The sequence below is a fragment of the Hydra vulgaris genome, chromosome 15 (assembly GCF_038396675.1).
Source record: "Hydra vulgaris chromosome 15, alternate assembly HydraT2T_AEP".
Taxonomy (NCBI): Eukaryota; Metazoa; Cnidaria; class Hydrozoa; order Anthoathecata; family Hydridae; genus Hydra; species Hydra vulgaris.
The window spans coordinates 898,584-926,323 of NC_088934.1; the positions used below are offsets into that span (position 1 = coordinate 898,584).

Consider the following 27,740-nt stretch of genomic DNA (forward strand, 5'->3'; position numbering starts at 1 on the left):
ATTAAAAGATAAATGCTTTATTTTAAAAAAATATAATAGTAGTTTGTTTTTTTATTTATAAATAAGTTATTGACGTTTTTATTTTGTCCGATAACTTCCGCATCACCCGTTAATTACCTGCCATAAACTTGCATAAAATGTTTTGAGTGAAAAATATATTGGAATAATTATTTCTTTCGTTTTCCTTATGATTTAAAGTTAAAAATGGAGAATAATTTATTGAATGAATCAACTATTAATTAAAAATAACTAAAAATGTTTTTTTTAATTGTTATTTTAGTCAAGGGAATATTTTTAAGTTTAGTCATGCTAATAAAAACCATTTTCAGTAATAAAAACTCAGCTTAAGATGGTTTTTACATTCTAATAAGGGTAATCGCCAATACTAATCCATACTAATCAAAACTATCAAATACTAGCAAATGATGCATCAAAACTAGTCGATTCTATTAAATGATACATCGCTAAAAATACTTTGTCAATACTATCAAATGATACATCACTAAAAATTCCAGAAAAAGACCTTTATGAAACAACAGATGTTTGCTTATAGGATTTAAAATAAAAGTTTTATAAAGCATAATTGATTGCAAGAAAGCAACAAATTTGTTAAACTATTGTTACTTAACTCTGTAAATTAAGCTGAAATCCGCAATAAATTTGTTAGATTGATTTTTTCTTCAAGAATATCAAACAGCAAATAATTCAGATATAAAATTATGTCAAAATATGTCGATAGAAAATATGTCTGACATAATTTGTGTGAGCAGAAAATAATTCAGACATACAGTTATGTCAAAATATGTCGATAGAAAATATGTCTAACATATTTTATTATAAAATATGTCATAAAATATAATTTTTATGTCTAAATTATTTTCTGCTGACATAAAATTTATGTGAGCAGAAAATAATTCAGACATAAATATGTCAAAATATGTCGATAGAAAATGTCTGACATATTTTATGTCAGCAGAAAATATTTCAGACATAAAATTATGTCAAAATATGTCGATTTATGCCGGCAGAAAATATATCTGAAAATATGTCGACAGATCTACCAGACATATTATGTCGTAACAACCTGGACACCAGGGTTTTTGACCAAAATGAGCCGCTTGTGGCTCATTTTGATAGAAACACCCAGCGTTTTCAGAGCAAAACTTGCTATGTGTGGCAATTGCTGATTGATAATGTTTGCCAGTTTCCAAAATTGGTTCTAGTCCTGATACATTATAAAGTAAATACCTTAATTTTCTTATTTTATACAAGCATATTCGTATTTTTAAAACGGGGTGAGAATGAACAGCCGATTCGGGGTTACTTTGAACACGACATAATGTTTTTATTTCTTAGATTACGGATGGACTAATATGCTGTAAGGGTGGGGGGGGGGAGAAATACTGTTAAAGATCAAACAGATAACAGAAAGTGTATTTTAATATGTTGATGAGTCTTTTATTTCAAATCAATTCATGTGAAAAAAATTGCATACTAAGTTTAAAATCTGGTTTTTTCAGCACATTACTATTACAACAACATTTACAACGATGCCTTACAAAAAACAGATCATCAACAATCACTATCCTCAAAGTTCTTACATGGCTCACACATGCTGCATATAAAGTCAATTTTTTAATATCGAGCTTATAATATTGATCTTTTTCATAGTAAAGGCCACAACACTGGAGGTGATAAGGTTTGCTGCATTTGTCGCATTGAATCCATACGTCGTCGCTTAACTCCACCCACTTTTTGTTATAGAAAGCACAATACCAATCGCTATCTTTGTTGTTTTGCGCTGTTGAACTTGATGGCAGTAACTCATCTAAACAAATAACTCTTTTTCCTGGTTCAACCTTTGGATCGCATGTTTTTCGTATTGCAACTGGATTTGTACCTAAGCCTAGATTGTTCTACCTAAGCCTAGATTGCTTCAGAATCTCTAAATCGGGTTTGTTAAGAACCATTGCAGTGTCTTTACCACCTGAGTCTTTATTTTTTCCAGGAAGACGTTTTATCACCTCTGTTTTGTTCATAGGGTAGATTCCTGTGGCTCGAAATCCGGAAATAAATGCTTCTGGTTGCAAGTTGTTTACTAACTTGTTTAAAAGCGTAGGCATGTGTTCTTTTGTAATAGCCCCTTTAACACGACTTTCTATTCTCCACTTTGAAAGTACAGTCCTCCACGACTGCTTTAACCCTCTAAATACAGCAACATTTAGTGGTTGGCAGAGATGGGTTGCATTAGGTGGCATTGTTACAAACTTGATGTCATGTTGAACCGTGGCTTCAATAACTTCAGGAGAAAAGGTAAACCCAGGTTACCACCAATCAGCAATGTTGTTCCGGTTTTTAAAAATAGCAATAGGCAAGATTATCCATAAACCATCTGGTAAATGTCTACCATCAAACCACTCATTAGTGGTGATATTGTAAACGGTTCTAGATGGTCCACCATGAGTCCAACCCTGGTAGAGATTTTTTACTTTATAAGGAACCATAGGCGACAAAAATTCTCCAACAGCGTTACCAGCAAACAATATACTAGTTGATTGCTTCGAATGTTCCTGTTTGTTTTCAACACGGTGTCCATGTCCACGACGAGCAATAACAGCTTTGGACCCTGGATTATCTGTTATATTGGTCTCGTCATAATTATATATCTTTCTAGAGGTATATCCTTTAACACTTGGTATAAGTTGTTAAAATAACGGTTAAGGGTTTCTTCATTGACTAAAGCCCTACTATGCTTTACATTGTCAGCAACCCTTTTCGTCAAACAATGTCTTTTCATGAAAGACTGAACCCAATCTACACCAGGCATATTATTTTTAAATATAAAGTCTATTATTTTCCTTTTATCACAACATTTAACTAAAAGTCGAATGTCCAAAGAATCAAGAGGCACCCTCCAATCTGTCATATAAGTAGAACTGTCAAGTCTGATTTGTCCACCATGCTTTTTTGGATCTTGATTTCTTTGATTTATGGAGAGTTCCTAGCGGAATGTTATAATCTTTGGCTGCTTTCCTGATAGTAAACCCGCGGTTTTTTCACTTCATTTACTGCTGCTTGTAAGTCTTTTTGAGTGTAATTTGTTTTGTAACCTCGACTATTTTCCTTTCTTTTGTAATTTCGAAGCGTAGTTCCTTAAATTAATTTAAAAAAACTTGAATTCTTGATTGAAAAAATGTCATTTTTAAATGAGAAAATGATCATTTACAAACAAACTACACCCTCAATTTTTAATTCATTAGAACGATATGTACCTGAACTTGATGTGTAACTTTTATAGTGTTTTGAAACGCGCTTCTTAAGATAAAGCTTGATAATTCAACTAACTACCCGAACAATGTAACTCATGCTGTTGTTATGCGATAAAGAAAAGCCGAAAAAGGAAAATATTTTGCGCAGCCTAAAATTAGGTTCCAAATATTATATTTAATGCAACTGGATCAAAATAACACACAATTTAGATCTATTGTGTGTGTTGTTTCACTTTTTAGTTAACTTGGTTCTGATGTTCAGGCCCGGATTTACCCCATTTGGGGCCCTAGGCAGATTCAGATATTGGGGCCCCTAAAATGATATATTAATCCTTTATTCAGGAATCAAGAACGTAGCAAGCAACTTCAAGTATTGACACTCAATCAAATTTAAAAAAAGGAGTTCGGTATGTGAAAATATGTGTTATTTTCAAATTTTACATTAACTTTTTTCTACACTTTTCCTTAGCAAATTCTTCAATCAATTCGTCAAAATCAATTTTTTTCATCAAATCTACATTACTTGATAGCAATCAAAAACTATTTAATGTATTTTATATCATAGTTGATTTTAAATAATTTTTCGTAAGTCTTAACTTTGAAAAACTTCGTTCTCCAGAACAGTTAGTGAGCATCAAACATAAATAGAATCTTAAAATTGTTTCGGAATTTGGAAACACAGTTTCCATTTTTTTTTTCTTTAATAATTTTATATAATGATAAATGACTTATAAGTAAATCTTCACTTTTGCAGATTAACTTAATAAAATTATGTAAATGAATTAGTTCATTATACAAAGCTTCATCGATATCTTCACTGTATTGCTCTATAATTTTTTGGACGTTAGTTTTTAAATCTTCATGTGATATGTTTAAATTTGTCAAAAATCCAAATTCCGCGAAAATATCCTGATAAGCTTTAGTCCGTTCTTTTAAGTTTACACTGAGTATTTTCAAACTTTTCTCAAATATATTTGTTTGAAATGCTTCTTTAGGAGTCAATTTGGTTTGTGGTGTTTGAGATTCATCTGGAAATCTTTTGTTTGTTCGTTGTCTTTTGATTGAGTAGTCGGTGTCTGGAAGCAACTTTTTTGCTTCTGCTTCAATGACATAATAATTGCCAAATAATTTATCAAAAAAATCTCCAAGAGATGAGTATAAATTTGAACAAGTGTTTAGGGTAATTTTTGAATCTTCTAGACATTTTGAAACTAAGTTTATTTGACTCAGGACGGTGTTTCAAAAAACTGTTTGTAAGGCAAATTCAAATTCGTTCATCTTTCCAATCAGATTATTTGCCTCCGCTCTCGAATTTGAGTCAAAACTTGAATCTTCGGCGATTTCATTCAAAGAATCTTCTATGTCTTCGTAGTTACGATATATTGTTTCACAGAGTCTGTACGAGCACTCCATCGGGTTTTGGAGAAAGATTTAACAGGCCTATCCGCATATTTCTCTAAAAGAGCCCATCGTTTGGTTGATGACGAAAAAAAGTTATATATTTGTTGAACTATTCCGAAAAAATTAATTGACTCTATACAACAATCAACACCAGATGAACCCACTAAATTCAATGAATGTTCAGCACACGGCAAAAAGGTGGCCAACATATTGATATTCAAAATTTTCGTCTTCATACCTTTATACTTTCCAGACATGTTTAGCGCGTTGTCATATGATTGTGATCAACAGTTGGATATATCCAAGCTGAGAGTTGAATCCAAAAAATTGATGGTTATTTCAGCTAATTTCTCACCCGAGTGATCCTCAACTTGCACAAAATTAATAAATCTTTCAATTGTTTCAAATGTTGTATCATCAACATATCTCAAGATAATACAAAGCTGATCTTTGTGACTAATGTCTGGTGTAGAATCGACGGATAAACCAAAATATTTTGAATTTTTTACTTCGTTGCTAATCGACTGTAAAACTTTCTTGGCCATCAGTGCAACGAGTTCGTCACAAACAGTCTTTGATAAATAATTAGTTTTTTCAGATCCAACATTTCCATAATTTTCCACATGTTCAGATAGAAAAGGGTCAAACTTTGAAATAAGCTCCAGTAATCCTATAAAATTGCCATTGGATTATTTGCCGAAACTTTCGTTGGATCCTCTGAAAGCCAAGTTTTTTTCTATTAAAGTACAAATCACTGCTACTACTCGTTTCAAATCTTGTCGTCAGTAATTTCATTCCTTTCTGATTTCAGAGTCCAGCTGAACCTTTACACTATAATTATTTTTACGCTCTAAATATTTCATCAAAGCTTCTCTATGTTCGGGTGAATTCTCATGACTTTTTAACGATAAAAACGAATTCTTCCAGTCTCTAAATCCATGCGTTCTAGGGCAAACTGAGAAACTCTAAACAGCTTGCACACAAAGCAAAACACACTACCCAGCGATGGTGAATATATTAACCATTCTCGTTTAAATTCTTCACCATTGGCTTTGCTAGTGAAAAGGTTTTTTGAGCAATAGCGATTGTTTTCTGCATACGACGTTTTTGAAGCCAAAAATGTGTCATTTATATTCTGACAGACTTCAGGCCCCTTTTGAATCCATAATTCAACATCCTCCTTAGACAAATCAGCCCATAGTCCGGCATCACTCTGTCTATTAATTTGAGCACTCAGATCATTTAAAGTTATTGCACTTATTGGAGATGATTCACAACAAGCTAGAGTTGATTTTTCAATGATTGCTGACAAATTATTTGTTTCCAATCCAGTAGCATTTTCATTTACTTTAATGAAAAACTGATCAAGTTTTGGTAATTTTTTTACTCCCTCATCTTTTTCAGGTTTTTTCTTACATTTTTGAGCTCCGCTTTCATATGTTCTCTTCATTTTTTAGTTTTTTCTAAAATAAAAGAAAAAGTCAAATATTCTTATATTTCTTTGCTGAAATGAATGAAATAATACACTTATAAAATTCTTACATTAATTTATTGAATTGTACAATACTTAAGAAATCATTTTTAATCTAAGTTTCTAGTTTATTCTGTAAAAATAGAATTCAAATTTGATTTCTAATTGAAAATTTGATTATACCCTACATTATAAATTCACAAACTATGAATAAACAAGGGGGGTGTATGTTTTCACTAAAAAATTACTAAAGTAATTTTTAAGAGATGGCGCCCGTAGAAAAAACATATTTTTCAAATTAATAATTTGAAATTATGAACGTTTATGTCCAAACTCACAATATATAAAGTTCAATTTTTTTTTAATACAATTGCTGATTTTTTATCAAAAGTTTTCAATTCAAATATTTATTTGTTTTGGAATTGGATCTCCTGATGCTTGAGGGCTCCCAAAATCCTGGGGCCCTACGCAGTGCCTAGTCTGCCTATAGGTAAATACGGGCCTGCTGATGTTCATAGTCACTCCAATGATATAAATAAATAACTAGATATCTAACTTCGCCGTTTTTAGTGAAGCCAATTTAATGCGTTGGAAGCCATTATTATATCGGGCAAAAAGCTTTTAGCAATCACATTCATATGAAAAGATATTTGCAATTTTAACGTCCTTATTCTTGGAATTAAAGATGATTAGAATCACAGACGATTAATTTAGTGAGCATACAGTCAATACATACATATTTTTTGGTCAAAGATTGGACATGATATTGTTAGCATGTTTAGTTTGTTATAACAAACTAAAACAAACTGTTATTTTTATAGCCACAAAAACATATATATAAAAACATATTTGCATTTAGAACATCAAACTAAAACATCGTATAATATATTTTATTATTTTAATAAAAGTTTTATACAATAAAATGAAATATTTATAAACCCTTGAACAATATTAATTTGTTAGTTTGTTGTCTTAAACCAATTGACGACTTTCTTAGAACTTTAGTGGTATAATCCTGGGCATATCTGAACATTCGAATTCTAAAGTAATATTCACATATCTTTCTAACAAGCTGGCTGGAATGCAAATCTTCATTTTCAGTCCACAATTCTAAGTCGTAACTATCAAGTCCTTTAAAGACTTTTTTTTTAATAATTAATTTGTTTACACAATGGATCATCTTATGCTTTATATTTTTATCTGAGGTTATTTTTGGATTTTTAAAATCTTTACCACTAATAAAGAAATTAAATTCTTTCTCACACGACTCGACAGCAGAAACAACATCCCTTGATGGCAAAAACAAACCACCACGATCTTTCACATAATTTAATGAAGAATGAGATTTCGCATAGGAATGTTCGTATGATAAAATATCAGTTAATGATTGAGCACAAACATTACATGAAATAGTATTTATTAACTTTCTGACTCTAAAACCAGAGATATATCCCAATATTGCTTCTTTGTAGCTATACATTTGAAGTTCATCGCAGTACAAAAAAACTTCTTCAAAGTCAATATCCTCTTGGTCAAAATTATCAACAGAACACAACCTTTTTTTCCAACTAAGAGAAAAAATAGAGCCATTAAAATATGGCTCAAACATCAGGCAGTTAGCATGACTCGATCCAACTATGGAGTTTCGCAGAAGAATCCGTTTTAACGATGACTTTAACTGCACTACATTAGGATTGTTGTTGTAACCATTTTTTCCACAAATGCAAGCAAATAGTAGTTCAAGATGATCTTGGGAATATTTGTAAGTTAGAACATACTTTAATGGTTTCTCATGAAACGTTAACAGATCGGTGGATAATTTTTGAGTGCTTTTAGCATCTACAATTAAACCTAAAACAAATGTCTTTCTTCGATGTAAAAGCAATGGAATGCTATTAATATCAGTCAACTTGCTCAGATAAGTAATCATATTGTTTAAAAAATCTTTCCAATAAAACTGATTATTAAGATATAGAGGTTTCTTAAAGTGTTTACCATTTGGATTTCTGGAATTGAGCATGTCAAATAATTTATCAATAACTCTTATAAAACGGATTGTACTATTTGCTCCTAAGAAAGATGGATGCTGTGATACCATTAAAAATTCAATTGCATCAGCAACAGAGCTGCTAAGGGTTTGGCCAGCTATTTTGACATTCATTTTTTGGCAATGAAATTCAATATGTTTTCTTGAAAGTTTGTTTGCAAATTTCAAACCTTCAAGCTCTTGTAACTCAAACAAAGCTTTAATATAACTCCATTTAATATAGTGGCCCTCATCATCAATAAAAACACCCAAATCATTTAGAGAATTTCTAGCTAATTTAGACATATGGCATGGGTCTAGTAAAATGTGGAGCAGTTGGTTGTTATATGAAAAAGTACTAACTATATCGTCTATGACTTTGCCAAACTTACATCCAAATGGGACAACGGAATTTAAATTTGTACTAGTACCATCAAATGTAATACTTTTGATACAAAGTTCATATGTCAAAGCCTCATCTAAAATATTTTTAATAAAACATGTTAAATCACTTGCTTTAACTTTATTTGATAAAACATAACCAATGGGTGTTTTCCAATGTCCTCGCAAACCAACTAACATGAAAATTAATGCCTCTGTAGCTGGAGTATCAGGTTCACATACAGAAATATCTTTACCAAAATCACAAAAACCAATATAGTGACCTGAGCTTTTGTCATAAGTTATACTGTTTTTGATTGCCATAGCATCAATAATAAGAGCACAATGCTTAAAATTAATATCTGTTTTCTGTTTATGACCAAGATATGAAAAAACATCAAGGAATAAACCAGGATCACTATTTACAGATGATGTCCAATCTGATATTGAACTGGCAGCAGGAAGACATAACATTGGCCGAAGAAAGTTATACGCACATGGAGAATAAAAATGAAAAGTTAAAGCGAATTTTTTCACTTCATCGTTGTATCTGCGACCTTTTGGTTTAACATTTTGATTGGAAAATTGGTTCTAAATGATTTCATATGAGAGTCCAGAAAAATTTTCGCTTAAAACAGTGGCAGCATCAGTAGTCAAATAATTTTTAGATTTTAAAAGGGAAACCATGTCTTGTAAAGAACAGATTTTCTTTTCTTTTCTTCTTAATTTTTGTTGTAAAGCCTTCACTTTTTTTTTAAATTTTTCTTTTGCTGGTGATAAAGATCTTATAGATTGTGTTGGAGATTGACTGGTGTGGTCATTTTTTTTAATAGTGCTTTCTGGCTGATCATTATGTGTTGAATTAATTTCTTTGTTGGGTTTGTCTATAGCAGGGTAAACATCAAACTTTGTTTTTTTCGATAAAGGATCAAATTTACATAATGAATTTACTGATGTTCGTATTGATGGGAGTTTCCTTTTTGTCTTTTGAATATTTGTAGAAAATATAAAAACTGATGGCACAGCATTACATTTTAAAATAGGCTTTTGATTTTGATCAAGATTTGGATTTTTTTTTTGTCTGGGATACAATAATTGTAGTCTGATTCTAAAAAATGGTCGCTGCAGATACAGGTGTGTTTGGATGGAAGAAAATTTTCACGTTTCAAAGCAACAATCCATCTTTTACATAATTCAGAATTTTGAAGAGAAAATTTATGATAGGATTTTGTGCCAACTTTTATATATCTATTAGAACATCCATATGCAGCACAAGAACTTACCATTTTGTGATGAAAATAATTGAATTAAATAAATACTTTAGAAATGCAAAAGAAATAATGTCACGGATTTACTCTCTACATTATATGATATTTACTGTTTTCTGCCCGATGTAATAATGGCTGATTAAAATAGTAAACAAATTCACTTTTATTTTATAAAAATCCCGAAGTTAGACATCTAGTTATTTATTTACGTCATTGAGTCACCCCCGTTGACGGCCATTCAACTAAATATGTAATACTTAGTTAATAATAATCCCGTTAATACTTAGTTAATAATTACACCCTTAGTTAATAATAATACCCGATAAGTTCAAAAATAAGTTTACTTATTTGCATTTATGATTTGTTATTTCTTATCAATAAATATAGCATTAGGTTTGTTATTGATATGTATAATATAAAATACTAAAATTTACTGATAATAATTGTATTGATATGTATAATTGTATTGAACAAAATTTTTTTCCAGTTTTTAGATTATTATTAATCTTTGTTATGACATTGTTCTTTGATAATGTCAAAACAAAGATTAATAATAATCTAAAAATGTATAATATATACATATATATGTATATATATATATATATATATATATATATATATATATATATATATATATATATATATATTTATATATATATATATGTGACACCAAATAATTATATACTAATAATATTAATTTAAAAAATAATTACAACAATACTTTTATTCATAAGTAGTGCAAAAGTAACAGCAAAAATAATATTTATAATTAGTATTTATAATAATTGTAATAATAATAGTAAAAATAAAAACAAATAAAGTTTCTATAGAAATAGTAAGAAAAAAAATAATGAAAGAAGCTAATAATTATAAAAAATTAAAATAAATTTTTTTTTAGAATTTGTTTAAATCTTTTTTTTTTTAAATAAAGAAATGAAGATAAATTATTTTAAAATTTTAACTTTTCAAACTCATTTACAATGCACACAAGACTTACATTCCAATCACTGATGCACTGATGTGTAATTGAATACTTACCATACCTCAAAGTTTAATGAACCAATAATGCTTTTGATAATAAATGAACTTAAGTAATAATCCAAATTTAATTTTTGAAAGCAAATTTAATTTTTGAACGAATCAACTGTTGAGCTTGCTATTTTAGTTTACATGAAGAAGACCAAACATAAACTTTTTCAGAAAGTTTAATTTCTTTTCAACATTCTTTTTAACTTTTAAAATAATAAAAATAGCGATAACAATAACTTAGTAAAAGTTTTATTAAGATCTGTTTAATAAAGCACTAGAAACAAAGCTGGTTACCTAACAATGATATATATATATATATATATATATATATATATATATATATATATATATATATATATATATATATATATATATATATGTATATATATATATATACATTATATATACACCACTGGTGTATATATATATATACATTATATATACACCAGCGAAGAACCATAGTTTATTTGGGGATAATGCTTCTTTTCAGAAACACTAGGGGGAGGGGAGTTTTTATGCCCCCTCCTACATCTCTCTCCTCCCCCTCATCTAGTTAAAAATAGTGCCTCAACAATGATTTGTAATCATCTATTGTAAACATCTTAATTAAAGTATTTGTCTTATTCAATTTTTTTATAAATAAACTAAATTAAAATGAAGTGCATTGGAATAGGGACTATTGTACTTGTAATGAAAACAATAACAGTAACAATAATTATTGTTACTGTTATTGTTTTCATTATATTTATTGTTTTCATTATATTTTTTTTCAGATATTGTTGTTACTGTTATATAAAAATAACAGTAACAACAATATCTGAAAAAAATATGTATTATAATGACCCACTACAATAACAATAAATATTGTATTGTAATTCGTCTTTGTAATACAATAACAATATATTGTTATTGAAATAAAAAAAATTATTTTAGTGTTTAAATTTAATAAATGTTTTAATAGTCCAGTTGCCAACTATATACCCTTGTACCCTTGAAATAGGGTACAACTATTATTAAATGATTGATTCTATTTTACTGAAACATAATGGGAGGGGAAGGTGTACCAGAATGGTAAATTGGGCAACTTCAAATATTGAAAATCAAAGTTAACGGGATCAAAAAAAAGGAAACCACCATTTTTCTGCAAATGAAAGCGATTCGGCAGACCTAAGACAGCGATTCAACATAAAATACGTCCTGAGAAAGGTAAAATAAATGATAAAAATGAAGTTAATAGTTTTCTTTAAGTTTAAAAATTTGAGAGTATTTTACAATAATAAACTACAGAATGTTTATCAAATTAATATCAAGATAGGTGATGCGAAATCTAAATACGTAAAAATAAAATTTGCATTATATTGTAAATCCGTAAATAAAAATTAGCAAAAATAATAGTAAGTTTGCTAGAGATGAATATAAATACGTTAAAATACGTTATCTTTTCTACTTTAATGTAAAGTAATACATTACAATAGTTATTGTAATTGTTTTCATCAAAACAGTACAATATCTATTGTAATTTTATTTCATTGAAACAATACAATACAATAGTTCTCGAATTTTAATGTATTGTTAGAAAAAAGACAATACAATACTTATTGTAATTGTTTTTCATCGCAGCAATACAATACCATAATAAAATTTTTTTATTGTTTCTGTAATATTACAATACAATATTATTGTATTGTATTGTGTAATTGTATTTAATTTTTACAATTACAATTACAATAGTCCTAACCCTACATTGGAAGACCTCACAAATTCTTACAAAACTTTTTTCATACAGTAACACTTAGTATCCCAAAAGAAAAAATAATAGTATCTGTCCCTGCTCTAAAAACCTTTATTCATCTAGTTTCTTTCTCTGTATTTTAACCCTTTGGAACTCTTTTCCATCTTCATGTTTTCCTGACTCATACAAGCTACAACTTTTTAAGTATTTTATAAATTATTCCTTGCCATAACTTTATTCTTTTTTTCCTATCAACTCCCAACTTAATAGTATTTGCTTGTAACATTGTTGGGAATGAATCAGTATATATATAAATATATATATATATATATATATATATATATATATATATATATATATATATATATATATATATATATATATATATATATATATATATATATATATGTATATATATATATGTATTCATATATATATATATATGTAAATTATGTTAGTGTATTTTAAAAATAGAGTGCTCAACATTCTTAAAGAACAGAGCAATAATAAATTAGTGAAGTTTCACCATTGCTGGATCATCAGGAAGAGTCCTGACTCTTCCTGATGATCCAGCAATGGTGAAACTTCAAGTAGAAGAAAAAGTTAGATAAGTGTTTTTTACTAATTTATATATATATATATATACATATATATATATATATATATATATATATATATATATATATATATATATATATATATATATATATATATATATATATATATAGAGAGAGAGAGAGAGAGAGAGATCTCTCTCTCTCTCTCTCTCTCTCTCTCTATATATATATATATATATATATATATATATATATATATATATATATATATATATATATATATATATATATATATATATATATATATATATATATATATATATATATATATATATATATATATATATATATATATATATATATATATATATATATATATATATATATATATATATATATATATATATATATATGTATATGTAGTTCTATAAATTGTTGCATTTGGTTGTACGGAAGATAAAAAACGATTCTTTTGTCAACAAATACGTCACTTAATTACATTTGACTTCATCCAACATTTTTATGTTGTCAGAAAGTTAAAACTATTAATTTAATTACAAATTAATCGTTTTTTAAAAAACGGCAAAAATGCAAATTCAATTGACCATAATAATTTTAAAAACATTTTGAATGTTTTTTTAATATTGACAATGTTTTTATTTTTATTTTTTTTTAATAAAATGTTTTTATTTTTATTTTTTTTACTGTAAATCATGCACGGAGTGTTGCTACGTCGATTATTTTATAGCCTGACTCGCAACAAAGTGCTGCTACATCGACTGACAAATAGCCTGACTCATAACAGAGTGCTGCCACATCGACTGACTAATAGCCTGACTCACAACGGAGTGTTGCTACATCGATTATCTTATAGCCTGACTCGCAAGGGAGTGCTACTACATCGACTGAAGGTTTGGTTGTATAAGATTTCCTTTTCTTCTTCTTTTTCCAATTTTGTTAAACCGATTGTCTTATAGTAACAAAAATAACCTTTATTGTCTTTTTTCAAGAAATTTTTTTATGTTGTGGGACTAACTTCATTGCTCTTTTTTGCACTTTCTCTAACTCATTATTATCCTGTTGTAAAGAAGGCTTACATGCAGGTGAAGCGAACTTTAGAAGGGATTTCACAAATATCGTATCCATTGGTTTCACTGTTTCCACATCAAAGACTTTTAATGCACATTTAATTAGATCCAAAGGTCTTTGCGCTTTTAATGTTGCTTGTATCATTTGATTTAAAGTCTTCTTTGGAGTTAATCTGTTACATCAAATTGCTAATATTCTTTAATAGGGAAATGGTACTCTTAAAATAAGTGTAAATAATTTTATTTTATTTCATAAATAAATACCATCTACAACAGCATAGGTATAAATATCTGAAACACTACATTCATATCAATACATTTATACACCTATGATTATTTTATGAATTTATATATATCTATTCACAGACTTAAATGAATGTACACAAAGACATGAATGTGCAATGTATGTATATTATACATATATTCCTATGTATGTATAAACTAATATATATATGTATATTTATATATCATGTATATGTTTATATGTGTGCACACACACAATTATATCTATTTATATATATATATATATATATATATATATATATATATATATATATATTTATATATATATATATATATATATATATATTTATATACAGAGTGTGAAAAAAATTCCTCTACAAAAGTATACTTTAAAAAAATTATCTGAATGGTACCCATGAGCGAGACTAGGTTTTTTCAAACCGAGACGAGACCGAGACGAGAAGTTAGTACTTCTCGTGAGACCGAGAACGAGACAAGATGAGAAATTTAACAATTTTTGAAAACAAGTTTATTAAAATCCAAGTAAAAAAAAAAAATGTAAACATGGTTTTGACAAATAGACACAAATGACATTTGTCAAATGTAAACAACTTTTTCAAATATTAATTCAGAATTTTTTTGCAAAACTTTTCCAAGAAGACAATGTTTTCTCTGATTAAGATAATTTGTTCTACTTTTTCTGGGTGTAAGTTGTGTCTGGATGATCGGACGACATTTCCACCTGAGCTAAAAACTCTCTTTGATTTAGTTGAACTTGCTGGAATAGCTAAAATTTGTCTAGCTAATGAAGAGAGTTCTAGCAATGTATTTGAATGTAATTTCCACCAATCAAGAATTGGAAAGTCTTTTTTGGCATCAGGGAGATATTCATACTGGCACATTTCGCTCAAAATAGGATTCAGTTCAGATGTTGGCTCTTGTGTTTCAAGTCTGACGTTTAACTTGCGCTTCAGTTTTGAATTAGGGGACAAATCTGCTGAAAGGACTCTGGCAACAGGTTGGCACTCAACATTATCCTTAACCTGTGAGGCTAAACATTCTTTTGTTGTTTGAAATTTTTTGAAGAGCTTCAAGTGAAGTCCCTTTAAAGCAGGATTTAAGTAGTTTGCTGCAGCACTCATTAAGTTTACAGTGTGACAAAGAGGAAATCTTTTCTCAATGCAGCTTTTCAAGTTTTTTGCATACAAGACACCGTAGCCATTTTTTCCATCCGTCTCAATAAATTGATCTATTTTGTCATGGATTAAACAAAGACAATCGGCGACAGTTTCAATTGTTGGAATAGACTCAGTCGACCACGTTTCTGTAGCTTCTTTAAGTGGTGCCAAAATTTCTACTGCTCCCTCGATTGATTTCCACTGTGATGCACTAATGGTCTTTGAAGAAAAAATATCTTCATTTGCACATAAGCTGATAATTGCACTCTTTAGATGTAGGACAGAAGCCATGCAATCCAGTTCACTATTCCATCTTGTGTCAACAGATTGGCGTAACTGTCTAAAACTGATTCCTTGAGCGTCTGATTCTGATTCAAGCAACTCAGCTGCAACTGTTGACTGGTGAGTTAAAGAAGCCAAATCTTTGCATGTTTGCAACGCATCATTCATTCCAGCAGTCATTCCAAATGAGTCTTGAACTGCACATTGCAAAATATGATTGTTGCACAAGTATTTGTGCAAAGCACAAGTCAAGGCGCTTTGATAATTTGACTGCAAGTTTCATGTTTCTTGCCTGGTCGTGTGTCTGCCTGGGAACTGTTGGACATGGGATGTCCAGTGATGTAGTCTCCAATTTTCGTCAATAGCATGAAAAGTCCAAGAGATGTAGCTGTCCTGAGCTCTAGAAGTCCAAAGGTCAGAAGTAAATGCAGCACTTTTTAGATTTGGCGTAATCTCTGTTATTATGCTCTTCATTCCAGCTTGAACTTCTCGTGACCGAATTGAAAGCTTTCTTGAATATGTTGTTCTGTGATGAAGGCTCAGTTTAGGGTTTGCAATGTCAAGCAATTTCTTGAAACCTCTTCTTTTGACTGCTGAAAAGGATGCCAGATCAGTGCAAAAGTAATCCAACATTGCAGAGTCAAACTATTTTTGAATGGAATTGTCTTTGTCATATTTGGACTTTGTTTCAAGCATTTCGACCATGGTTTGTTGTTTCTTCTTAGGAGGAGGAAGAAGAGAGTCGTCAGTTTTTTCAGAATACTCAACATAATCTTGGCTGTGTTTTTTTTCGAGGTGACGATGAAGTCCGCTTGTGTTTCCATCTTATGTTTTCAAAGACTTTTTGCAATCCTTGCATTCAGCACCGTCACTTGTTTTTTGAAAATATCTCCAGATTTTGTTTTTTTATGGTGACATTTTTGATCGTTGAAATGAGGCAAGAATATTTCTTTTCAATATGAACAATATGTGTCAAGTTGAATTCCACTGAAATTAAGTCGAAAGTGCACCATTTCATACAAAAAGTTTTTGTATTTAAAATCTAATTAAAAATACTTAATATCTAATTAAATTTTTTAATTAGATTTAAAAAAATAATCTAATTAAAAAATCTAATTAAAAATCTAATTAAAAATTTAATTTGTTTTTGTCAAAAACAAATTAAATTTTTAATTAGATTTATTAAAATCATGTCAAAATATTAATTAGTTAAAAAAACAAATTATTAAACATTTTATAATTTTTAATTTGGAAATTAATATAATATTTAAGTCTCATTCTACTTCTCGCGAGAATTTTCTATTTCTAGTTTCTCACAAGAAGTCCCATTTCTCACGAGAAACGAGAACAAGACGAGATCTCGCTCATGGTTACTGTATGGTGTTTTGTTTCAATATACAGTGTTTTTTTAGTATTCTTTTGTATTCCTTCATATTCTTTTAGTAGTTTTTAGTATTATTTTTCTTTAAATTAAAGCGTAATTTGTTTCTTGTGTTGTATTTTGTATTTTGTATTTTTTTATAGGCAACTTGTTAAATATGGAGTCTAATTATATTGCATTATATTCTCAATTCAAAAGTCAATATCAAGATCTCAAAATATTGAAGAATCAAACGCTGCTTAAAAATAAAACCAGAAAACTTCTTATATCATCTCTACAATTTGAAAGAAAATCATCTTTATTTCTTCAAGAAAATCATGAATTGAAAAAAGATATAGATTTAATAATTAACGATTTAATAATAACATTAGACAGTTTTGAAAATAATCTATATACGATCGCCAAATCTTTTATTATTCGTCGTTTTTCAAAATTTAAAATCACAGGTGATATCATTATCACAGAGAAACTTGCTGGAGATGAAAGTGGTGTTGTAGTAAAGTTTTCTTACTCAAATCATCATCTCAATAAGAGCGTTAGTGCGAAATATTATATAAAAACACATCAAAGTGGAGGTACATCAATTTCCTCGGCTGCATCAAAGCCTGTTGATTTAAAAGAATTATTTGTTTACAAATCTTTTGAAAATCTAGGCATTGGACTAAGAATTGATTTTTTTTCTGATGATCGAGATCCCGTAAAGGAATTTTACATTGCTTCACTAGAATCAGGTTGAATCATTTTCATGTAACATTTACAAAATGAAAAAACATAAAATTACTTTTTTTAATATTTTCTTTTCATAATTTTTCTAGGTTCAAATCTTCTAGAGCTAAATGATGTTTTAAAACCTTTTTGTTTTCAATTTAAGATGGCTTCAGAATTTGATGTCAATGAAATTATTAATGAACCAATTGAAAGTTAATACAAATCACTTAACAAACAACTATTTGAGTGCCTCAAAAAGGAGATGACTTTAGTTGATATTGTATCTAGAATTTTTAATGTCACTGACTGCTCAACGAAAAAGCCGGGCTTGAACAAGTCAAGAATAATGTCGATTGTAGACATTTGTACCAACCTATTTGGTCTACATTGTGCTTAAATCTGTGTTGTTGTTTAAGATTTCCTTTTGTTCTTTTTTTCTTTAATTTTGATTAACTCGTTGCTTATAGTCTTTTGATAAATTTTTTTTATATAATATTGCCTTTTTTTGCACTTTCTCTAACTCATTATGATCCCGTTGTAAAGAAGGCTTCAATACAGGTTTAGCGAACTCAAGAAGCGATTTCACAGATATTGTATATAGTGACTTCACTGTTTCTTTTAAATCAAATTCAATATCAAAGATTGTAAATGCACGTTTAATTGGACCTTTGCGCTTTTGCCTTCGCTTTAGTTATTTGATCATGCATTTTAAGATCGGATGAAATAATCACTCCTTGCCTAATTTTTATACAACATTTTGCGTGAAATAAAGTTTATTTGCTAAAAAAAAAAGGACAGAGATGTTGATTACACCTGACGAGTCACTACGGTATGGGCATGGCATTGGCAAGCTTATAATTATGTTTTGTCAAGCACGACGTTACTTTTTGTTTAAAAACTGTCAGTCATAGTAAGTGGAAACCATGTAAAAATAACAACATCGAAAGTTTTCTGCCAGTGGTTTCTATTGCTACAGAAGTTTTGCGCTAAACTTGTGTTCCATACATTTTTCGACTGTGCAAATTCAAGTTTCGCGCCTTTTGTAAAATCAAGAACTAATTTATTTAAATCCATTTTGTCTGAGGAACCGAAACTGAATGCAATAAAGAAAATTTATGGTAATGCCATGAAACTTTACTTTTATGAAAAAAATTAATTCATTTAAAACTTTTACGTGGTTTTTTTAGAGAATGATTCGCATTTGTAAAAGTGTTCTTTATACATTACTAAACAAACTATATTGTTACAAATTATAAAAGAGATTATATACTCGTTTATCCTACAATTTATATTCCTTAAAAGAAAAAAATAAATATATAATTTAAGAAATGATAATTTCCTTTTTCAACCAGTTTTCAAAACCAATAAAGGCAAAGTTTTGTATTTCTTTTCGAGGGCCGTTTTTATGGAACAATAGTTTTGAAACATTTTGATTTATCTCACGACTGGAATTTTTTCGCATTTAAAAAGGAAATTAAAAAAAATCATTCTCTCTATTGAAAACATAATTACATTCTTTTAAATTTAGATGTTTTGATTTATTTATAATGTTTTTACGAATTCTAGTATATAAAAAATATTTATTTGACTATTTACTTGTATATTTAAATTTTGTTTTATAAATTTTATTTTTGTGTATTATGTTAATTTAATTTATACATTCAATACCTATCAAGTCTTGTATTTTGAGTATTTATATAAAACGTTAATTTTTACTTCTAACTTTCGCTTTACAAACATTATTTGACTGCCTTATTTATTTTATACATATTATAAAGTTGTTTTAACACGTAACGATTGTAAGTGGTTCTTGATGACAAGATCATCTGATCTTCTGCAAGTCTCCGCGTTCTTATTTTATATGCATCAGAATTTGTAATTTTTTATTTATATGCATTTTTCTTTCATTTATTTTATAGTAACAGTTACTGTGAAGAAACAGAAGAACAAAAAAAAAAAAAAAAATGCTGAAGCTATCAAACGTGTTTTTCTGGCGTGAATAAATATAAGTAACTATAAGTCCACAAACTTAAATATTTTTTTATTATGTATTCAAACTTTAATTTTTCACGTCTCCATTGCAATGACTAATGTTCAAAAAGAAACGATGATTTCTTTTTTTTTAATATCTACGACTTTAATAAAAAAATAGAATCTATGCAACAAAAAAATAAACGATTAAGTAAAGAAATTCAAGAAATAAAAACTGACATGAAGTTCTTTGGTGATCTGTCTGTTTAAAAAATAAAGACGCACGAAATCAAAGTAAAACAAGTAAGAGAAGAATTATATAATTGATACAAAGAAATATTTCGTCAAATAATAGCGAGTTTAAGCTATATAGTGTCGACATAGAGGACAGTAACCGAAGGAACAAATTACGAATTTACGGCCTCATGAAAATAGCGACGAAAGGAATATGGAATTTACAAAACAAAAAGTTAAAAAAACTTTCTTGTGAAAGTAATAGATTATAAAGGGTAAATTGGGTAATATGAGCACCTTGGTAATATGAGCATACTTAAAGACATCTTAGATTTAAGCAGTCAATTTAAAGTTTTGTATTTTTCGAATCAACTTTATATGGTGATAACAGGAATCATTACGATTTGCGAAAACCTATAGGCTGTAGTTAGCGGCTATTATCTAATTAAAGTGGTACCCCAAGAAATAAAAGTCAATTTTGAAAAAGGAAAAAACAAAAAAAAAAAATTTTAATTTGGTTCACTAATCTCTTGTTCACATAATACAAAAAATTTTAATGCAAAAGTTTAACTTGGGGTAATAGTAATTTGGATTTATATCAACTTAGATGTTTGTAATGTCAATAATAACGCCATAGCAACCAATACATAAGCAAAAATATTTGCAATGTATTACTGCAAAAATCTAAATATTTTGAATATTTTTATTTGAGCATTATAGCCAACCTTATTTATTTTTTTGGTCATAAGTTGAACGATCATTCGAACTCCCAATATATATTCAGGTTGTTACAAACGTTGTTTAACGCAGTATTTATAGTATTTTGGAATTTTGCAAGTTATACTATTTACTGTTTGTACTATTTTAAAAGCTTATTGCCTAAAGGTAACAAGCAGAACTTTGTTTTAAAAAAGAAAAGAACTAATGTTTACCTTCTTAATCGTTGTTAAAATGATCAGCAAATAAACTTTCATTCAACACAACATCAACAACCACAAAAGCAGAGTACACTCCAACAACAATTTTCTTTCGAAAAAATTTTAAAACTTGAAGATACTAAAAACTACTTCATTTTGATTGATATGACTATTTTGGAGAAAATGTTTGAAATATTGTATGTAAATTATGCAACTCATCACTGAAAATAACTGATATATTAGGTCTGAGAATGGGGTTTTCACATTGCATTGAATTATATTGTAAGAACTGTGAAAAAACTAACCAGTTTTTCAGCTCAATTTAAATGCTGCAACTAAAAGTATAAGCAGCCCAAGAATGCGTGACAAATGATCTGGAAGGTCCCTACTAACATTGTATTACAATTAATGGCATGAAAGCGCGGGTATTCGTCTCTTAATAGAGTCACAACAGCACTGATTGGTAAAAAGTGCATAGACTATGAAGTTCTTTAAAAACACTGTAGTGCTTGTCAATATTGGGAAAATAAACCTAATAGCCCTGTGTATGATGAATGGCGTGTTAACCCTATATGCAATATCAATTTTATTTTTTACTAAAGACACTATAGAACTAAGACTAAGTATAAATCTTTCTATAATCAGTATCAAAATATAAATACTAGAATTTGTTAGGCTGCGTATAATGTAAAGTATGAAGAGTATCTTGGAGATGGAGACACTTCATCATTCAATAATATCATGCAAAGTGACACATATAAGGAGTATAGCATCATTCCTGTAAAGTTAGAATGCATCGGTCATGTGCAAAAATGTCTTAGCACTCGCTTAAGGAATCTGGTTAAAATAAATAAAAGACACAGACCTGTCTGCAGGGTAGAGGTAAACTTACAGAATCAGTATTAAACTCTTTCCAAAACTATTATGGTTTAAAAATTAGAACAATGTTGATAAATTATATTCTATGAAGAAAGCAGTTTGGGCAGTACTTTTTCACTGTAATAAATTTGATGATCAAGAATATCAACGTAGATTGTCCCTGCGAGATGAAAATAGTTGGTGCAAATATCACTAGGATAAGTTTTATGGTAAAACCACATACAAAGAACATGTATCATTATCAATAGAAATTTTTAATTTACTAAAACTAGTTTTTCAGGATTTATCAGCAGATGAATTGCTTTCAAAATATTTTCATGGTCGAACGAAAAATACAAACGAGGCGCTCAATTCAATAATCTGGAAACGCTGTCACAAACTAATTTTTCGTGAACCGATCAACACTGAACATTGGAGTAAATTCTGCTATATTAAATTTTATTGATGGTCTGAGTGGTGTATCGTCTGCATTATCAGAGTTTAGTCTTTTTGGTTATGCCACGTCAACCATAGCAAAGCAAAAAAGTTCTGCTCACATACGACTGTCAATAAAAAAATCAATCCCCCAAGGAATAAAGAGATGTAAACAGTTAAAAGGTATTAAAAAGGATTGTCAAATAAAGTTAAAAAAACTGAACAAATATCATATGAACCTGGAGATTTTTAATTCTATTTATTCCAGAAGTTATATTTTTGTATATTTTCAATTTTTGGGGGTTAATCGAGGCAAAGAATTTCAAGTTTGATAGCATTTTTAAAAACTATTTTAAATTATGTATTTACGTTGTAAAAATAAAAGTATGCGCTAGTTCCAATCAGATTTGAATCTATTTCTTAAGGTACCACCTTAAAAGGCTGTTAAATTTTTTGCGTTCTTAAAATAATATTATCACGCAAGTGGCTTAGAATTCGATCTTTTAATGATAAGTTTTGTTAATAACGAATCATAATACTCCAAAAAATATTTCTAATTGTCAGGTTGCTATTTTTTTACTTGAATAATGTTTTTTTTTTGAGCTAATTTAAAGTGTTAATATTACCAAGTGGTCTGGGCAATATAAGCACTTTTGCTACTTTTTTAAAACCTCTGTGTTTTTTAAAAAAAAATTCCCCAAAAATCTAAGAGGAATATGAATAAAAATCCCTAAAAAATGTTTCGCAACAATTTTGGATCCAGCATAACTATTTTTTAAAATATTATAATTATCGCTTAAGTTTTTCAAATTACCCTAATCTACCATAATCTGACAACACACAAATGTTGGAGGAAAGTCAAAAGAAGTTAAAAGTGACGTATTTGTTGGCATAAGAATCATTTTTTTCCTTCTGTACTCCCAAATGCAACAAACTATAGAACTATATATGTATCTAGATATGGATAATAAAATTAAACGTGCACATAGAGTTTCTTTTTATAATCTTATTTTTTTATTTTTAAAATAAAAGTGAATACTCTAAACAATTAAGATTTTGAAAAATTAAACTTTGAATCTTTTCGGGAGGAAATTATTGATAACTTATATAATTTCAACTTATATATTTTTCAAGAATGGACTTTATTAACACATCATATTTTAATCCTTTTGATTTCAAAGTAACAAAAGATCAAAACTCATACTCTGTATTACACGTAAACATTAGAAGCATGCAGCAAAACATTGAAAAACTAAAAGAATTTTTACGTATTCTAAATTACGCGTTCGATGTTATAGCTCATACAAAGACTTGGCAAGAATCTGAAAGTTCGACTGTGTTAAATTCCATCTATATTTTGCCGACATATAAAATAGTTGGCCAACCAAGAGCCAGCAGGAAAAGAGGCGGAGGATTAGCAGTTTATATCTCCAGCAAATATATTTTTAAATTAAAAATCTTTCAATTTTTCTCAAATGCCAATTATGAAAGCTTTTTTTGAGACAGGTTGACTTTTTTTAAGCAATATTAGATATTTTACCCCAAAAACTAAAGATTTGAACCCAAATACCTTTACAACCTGACATGATAGTGAGAATGAGTTGCACATTTGAAATCAAAATGAGGAATGCTTTACAAAAAACAAATTGTTTTCTCGGCACCAGAAAATTTTTTTTTTTGTTGACCTGTGTAATTTATGGCAAGTAACTATTTCCGTTATATGCTACTGATGCATATGTTAAAATCAAAAAGCAGTTTCTTGCTTTAATTAAAATAACCCAAGCAATCTAAGAAGCATGTAATATGATGACTTGAGTGAATGTTAATAGTTTATAAAATGTAATATGTTCAAAGTTTATATATGTTTATACTGTGTGTTTTTTTAAAGTTTTAAAACGATTTTATTAGTAACAGTGTGTAAAGTAGTGTGTAAGCAGTTTGTAAAGCAACATTGTTATCCCTGCCAGTGAAGAGATGCTACTAAGTTGTGATATTACTTGGCACCATATAGTGCGGGGTGGTTTTAATTTCTGTTAATTATTTTTTTCTTAAGACACTATAGAACTAAGACTAAGTATAAATCTTTCTATAATCAGTATCAAAATAGAAATACTAGAATTTTTTAGGCTGCATACCTTTTTCTTTTCCCTTTTTTTTTCTTTTCTTTCTTCAAAGTTACCAATTATAATTTCTTGGACCAATCAGATAAGTGTTATTATTTAAATTTTAATTGAAATTCATTCTTATATCTACTTTTTATTATACTCAACTTTCTCGTTACTTTCAGATATTCTACGATATGAATAAGTAAAAAAATTTTATAATAACTTTGTTTTTATGACTGTAATTAATTAGACTATTATCAGAATTGTTATATATATTTTAGCTCTAATATTAGTCCGTACATTTTTTTTACGAATCTTTTTTACGAACTTTTTTACGATTTTTTTACGAATTAAATTTTCATATAACTGATTATAAATATCCTAAAATGAAACGATTTGTTTTTTGAAGTTCAAACCTAATTGTATTTTTTTTTCAGTTGTCATTGCTTTACTAGTTTGCATACTGTTGAAATATGGTTTTATGTTAGTAAATTTATATGGTTTGAAATTTACTGTGTTAACCATTATTCACAGTTATGAAGAATTTTAAACTGTTGAGGTAAAAAAAATTTGTTAAGTGGTAACATTAAAAAGCCTTTTTTTAATAGTTAGTTGTGCTATAGCTACTTTGTGGTAATATAATCATTGTCGTTAAAAGCAATAAGTTAAGTTATGGATAAAGTAATTTATTGTACCTTTTTTTTAAAACAGCACCTTCGAAACACACTCTGCCTCCTCTGTTTAACGAAATTTTGTTAATAAAGGAGAGCATTATTGGAACACTCTGTTATTACACTAAGCTCTTATATATTTTTTGGTACCATAATTAATAATGACCATTTTGAAGAAATGTTTTACAATTCACTAACTCGTGAGCACAGTAATAAATATGTAAAATAATGGTCCTTTTATTATTAAATTTATTTATTCTACAACACAATAAAAAATATGTAAAACGATGCTTTTGTAGTTTAAAATTACCATTTATTTTTTGTATTGGTTAGTTTACTTAGCTCTCCTTCTCTGGTGCTTTCTAAATTCAATGGTCTTTACTAAATGCCAAGACCATCAAAAACGAGCAAAACCAAAAAGATTATTTTGATAGGGCTGACATTGTTCCGAATTTTTACGGACAACGGCAGTCCTGTATATATATGAATTTTTATTTTATATTTTTCAGACAATATATCAAGTTAAATTGTTATTTGTTTATTACTAACTAGTGTAACGGGTTGCTTACTGCTAGTTTACTGCTAAATCAAAAAACTGATGGTTTTGACATAAGCAAATATACTTTAGGAGTAACTATAGACTTATCTAAAGCATTCAACACAGTTGACCATTGTATTCCTTTCGAAAAATTGAGCATTATGATTACTAAGTTTTGTATGCAGAGTACCGCACGGATAAATTCTCGATCCGCTCCTATTCTTAATTTATACTAACAACTTTTGTAATGCGTCATTAAAGCCAGTAATGATATAAAACATTTATATACTGATATGAATATGGAGTTAACTAAAGTAAATATTTGGTTTAGGGCAAATAAACTTTCACTTATCGTTGAGAAAACAAATTATACTCTATTTCATAAAAAAACACAAGAACTAAACATTCCACTTAAGCTGCCCGAACTCTTCTTAAATGATAAAACAACTAAAAAACAAGTAAGCATAAAATTCTTAGGAAATCTTGTCGATGAAAATTTATCCTGGCTTCCCCAGATAAATTATATCCAGTCTAAATGTATCAAAACGATTGGCGTTATGTATCGAGTTCGCCCATACCTCAATACATTAAGTCTTAAATTGATATATTTTGGACTAATTCACTGTTTCATAAATTATGCAAACATATCATGGGCAAGTACGCAACCAACTAAACTCAAAAAAATTTATAGGCTTCAAAAACACGCTTGCCAAATCATATACTCTAAACACAAACAAGAGCATGCAAAACCACTTATGAAAGATATAAAAATGATGGATGTGTTTGAAATAAATACTTATCAGCATCTAAATTTTATGTATTGATATTACAACAACCTCTTACCAGAAAACTTTAGCAGCAAGTTTGAAAAAATCTAAATGAAAATTATAATCTATGATCAAGTGTAGACAACAATTATAAATTGTCTCGGAAATGTAATAAATTCTCAGAATATTGTATATCTTATCGAGGACCTGAATTATGGATGACTGCCAAAAGGAATATAAATCAATGGTGAAGTCTTAAGTTCGTTTAAGTTTCAAACAAAAAAAAAAATTTTCAATATGTCATTATAAAAAAAACTTGCATTTTTGAATTTATTTGAAACTTAAACGCTTAAATTTTTTTTGGTTTGACTATTTTTATTTTCTGTTTGTTTATTTTTTATTGTTTTGACTATTTTACCAGTAACTTTATACTTTATAATTTAAATAAAACACGTGGTTACCTTGAATTCGTACAACTACAGCTCAGCAGCACTTTTAATTTAAGGTTTATTGATCTTATATATTTATTGATAATGCCAAGAGTATTGAAGATATAATATTCATTTTGTTTTCCTTATTAACTTTTTAATCATTTTGCAAGCATTACTATATGCTGTTATAAATGGTACAGGAACACTTTTTGTAATTTTTAATTAAATTGTTGAATTAAAATCATACTTTAAGCTTATCTGGCTTTTTTCTTTTACATAATGTTAATTTTAACTGTTTTCAATGGTTTTCAAAGACACCATCGATTTCCGCCCCGGGTGTCACCCATGCTAGCTACGCCATTGACTTGTGTATATCACAAGTGTACTAAGGCGAGAAACCAGTTGTTTTTTTTTTAAAAAACCCGATAACTTTTGTTAATTTCGATTGGCTGTTTTGTTAATAACTTATGCATACCGCCGTAAGCTTCAGTACCGAGATCCTAATAATTTAAGATTATACAAACCGTATTTGGCGTCACTAATTTCTTTTGTATATATTAGCAATATGGTGTTTTATTAACTGAAAGAATTAAACTAAATTTACTATGCTATTTTTTAACTAAGAAGAAGTGATTTGCATGATGTATATTGAAATTAATCAAAGACTTTCTAAAATCTGCGATCAACTCTCCATCTAAATATTGAAGTACTTTTATTACAATAAGTTTTAAGTGACTTATGTTTAACATGAGTAATACTTTAATTTTATGTTATTAAAATTTTATTTGTATGGAAAAAC

General features: G+C 28.5%; 3 protein-coding genes across 3 annotated transcripts; all 3 read right to left on the reverse strand.

The window, feature by feature from the left end:
• Positions 1-5,571: 5,571 nt before the first annotated feature.
• LOC136092460 (zinc finger MYM-type protein 5-like) lies at positions 5,572-6,120 on the reverse strand. Its single transcript, XM_065820722.1, has one exon. It carries the CDS (start codon positions 6,118-6,120, stop codon positions 5,572-5,574), a length of 549 nt encoding a protein of 182 aa, XP_065676794.1.
• A 952-nt stretch (positions 6,121-7,072) lies between these two features.
• Positions 7,073-14,367, reverse strand: LOC136073547 (THAP domain-containing protein 1-like). Its single transcript, XM_065820723.1, has 3 exons — positions 14,171-14,367; positions 9,233-9,629; positions 7,073-9,139 (listed from the first exon to the last, which is right to left on the reverse strand). Exons 1-3 carry the CDS (start codon positions 14,365-14,367, stop codon positions 7,073-7,075), a joined length of 2,661 nt encoding a protein of 886 aa, XP_065676795.1.
• A 721-nt stretch (positions 14,368-15,088) lies between these two features.
• LOC136092461 (uncharacterized) lies at positions 15,089-16,105 on the reverse strand. Its single transcript, XM_065820724.1, has one exon. It carries the CDS (start codon positions 16,103-16,105, stop codon positions 15,089-15,091), a length of 1,017 nt encoding a protein of 338 aa, XP_065676796.1.
• Between the last annotated feature and the right edge of the window lie 11,635 nt (positions 16,106-27,740).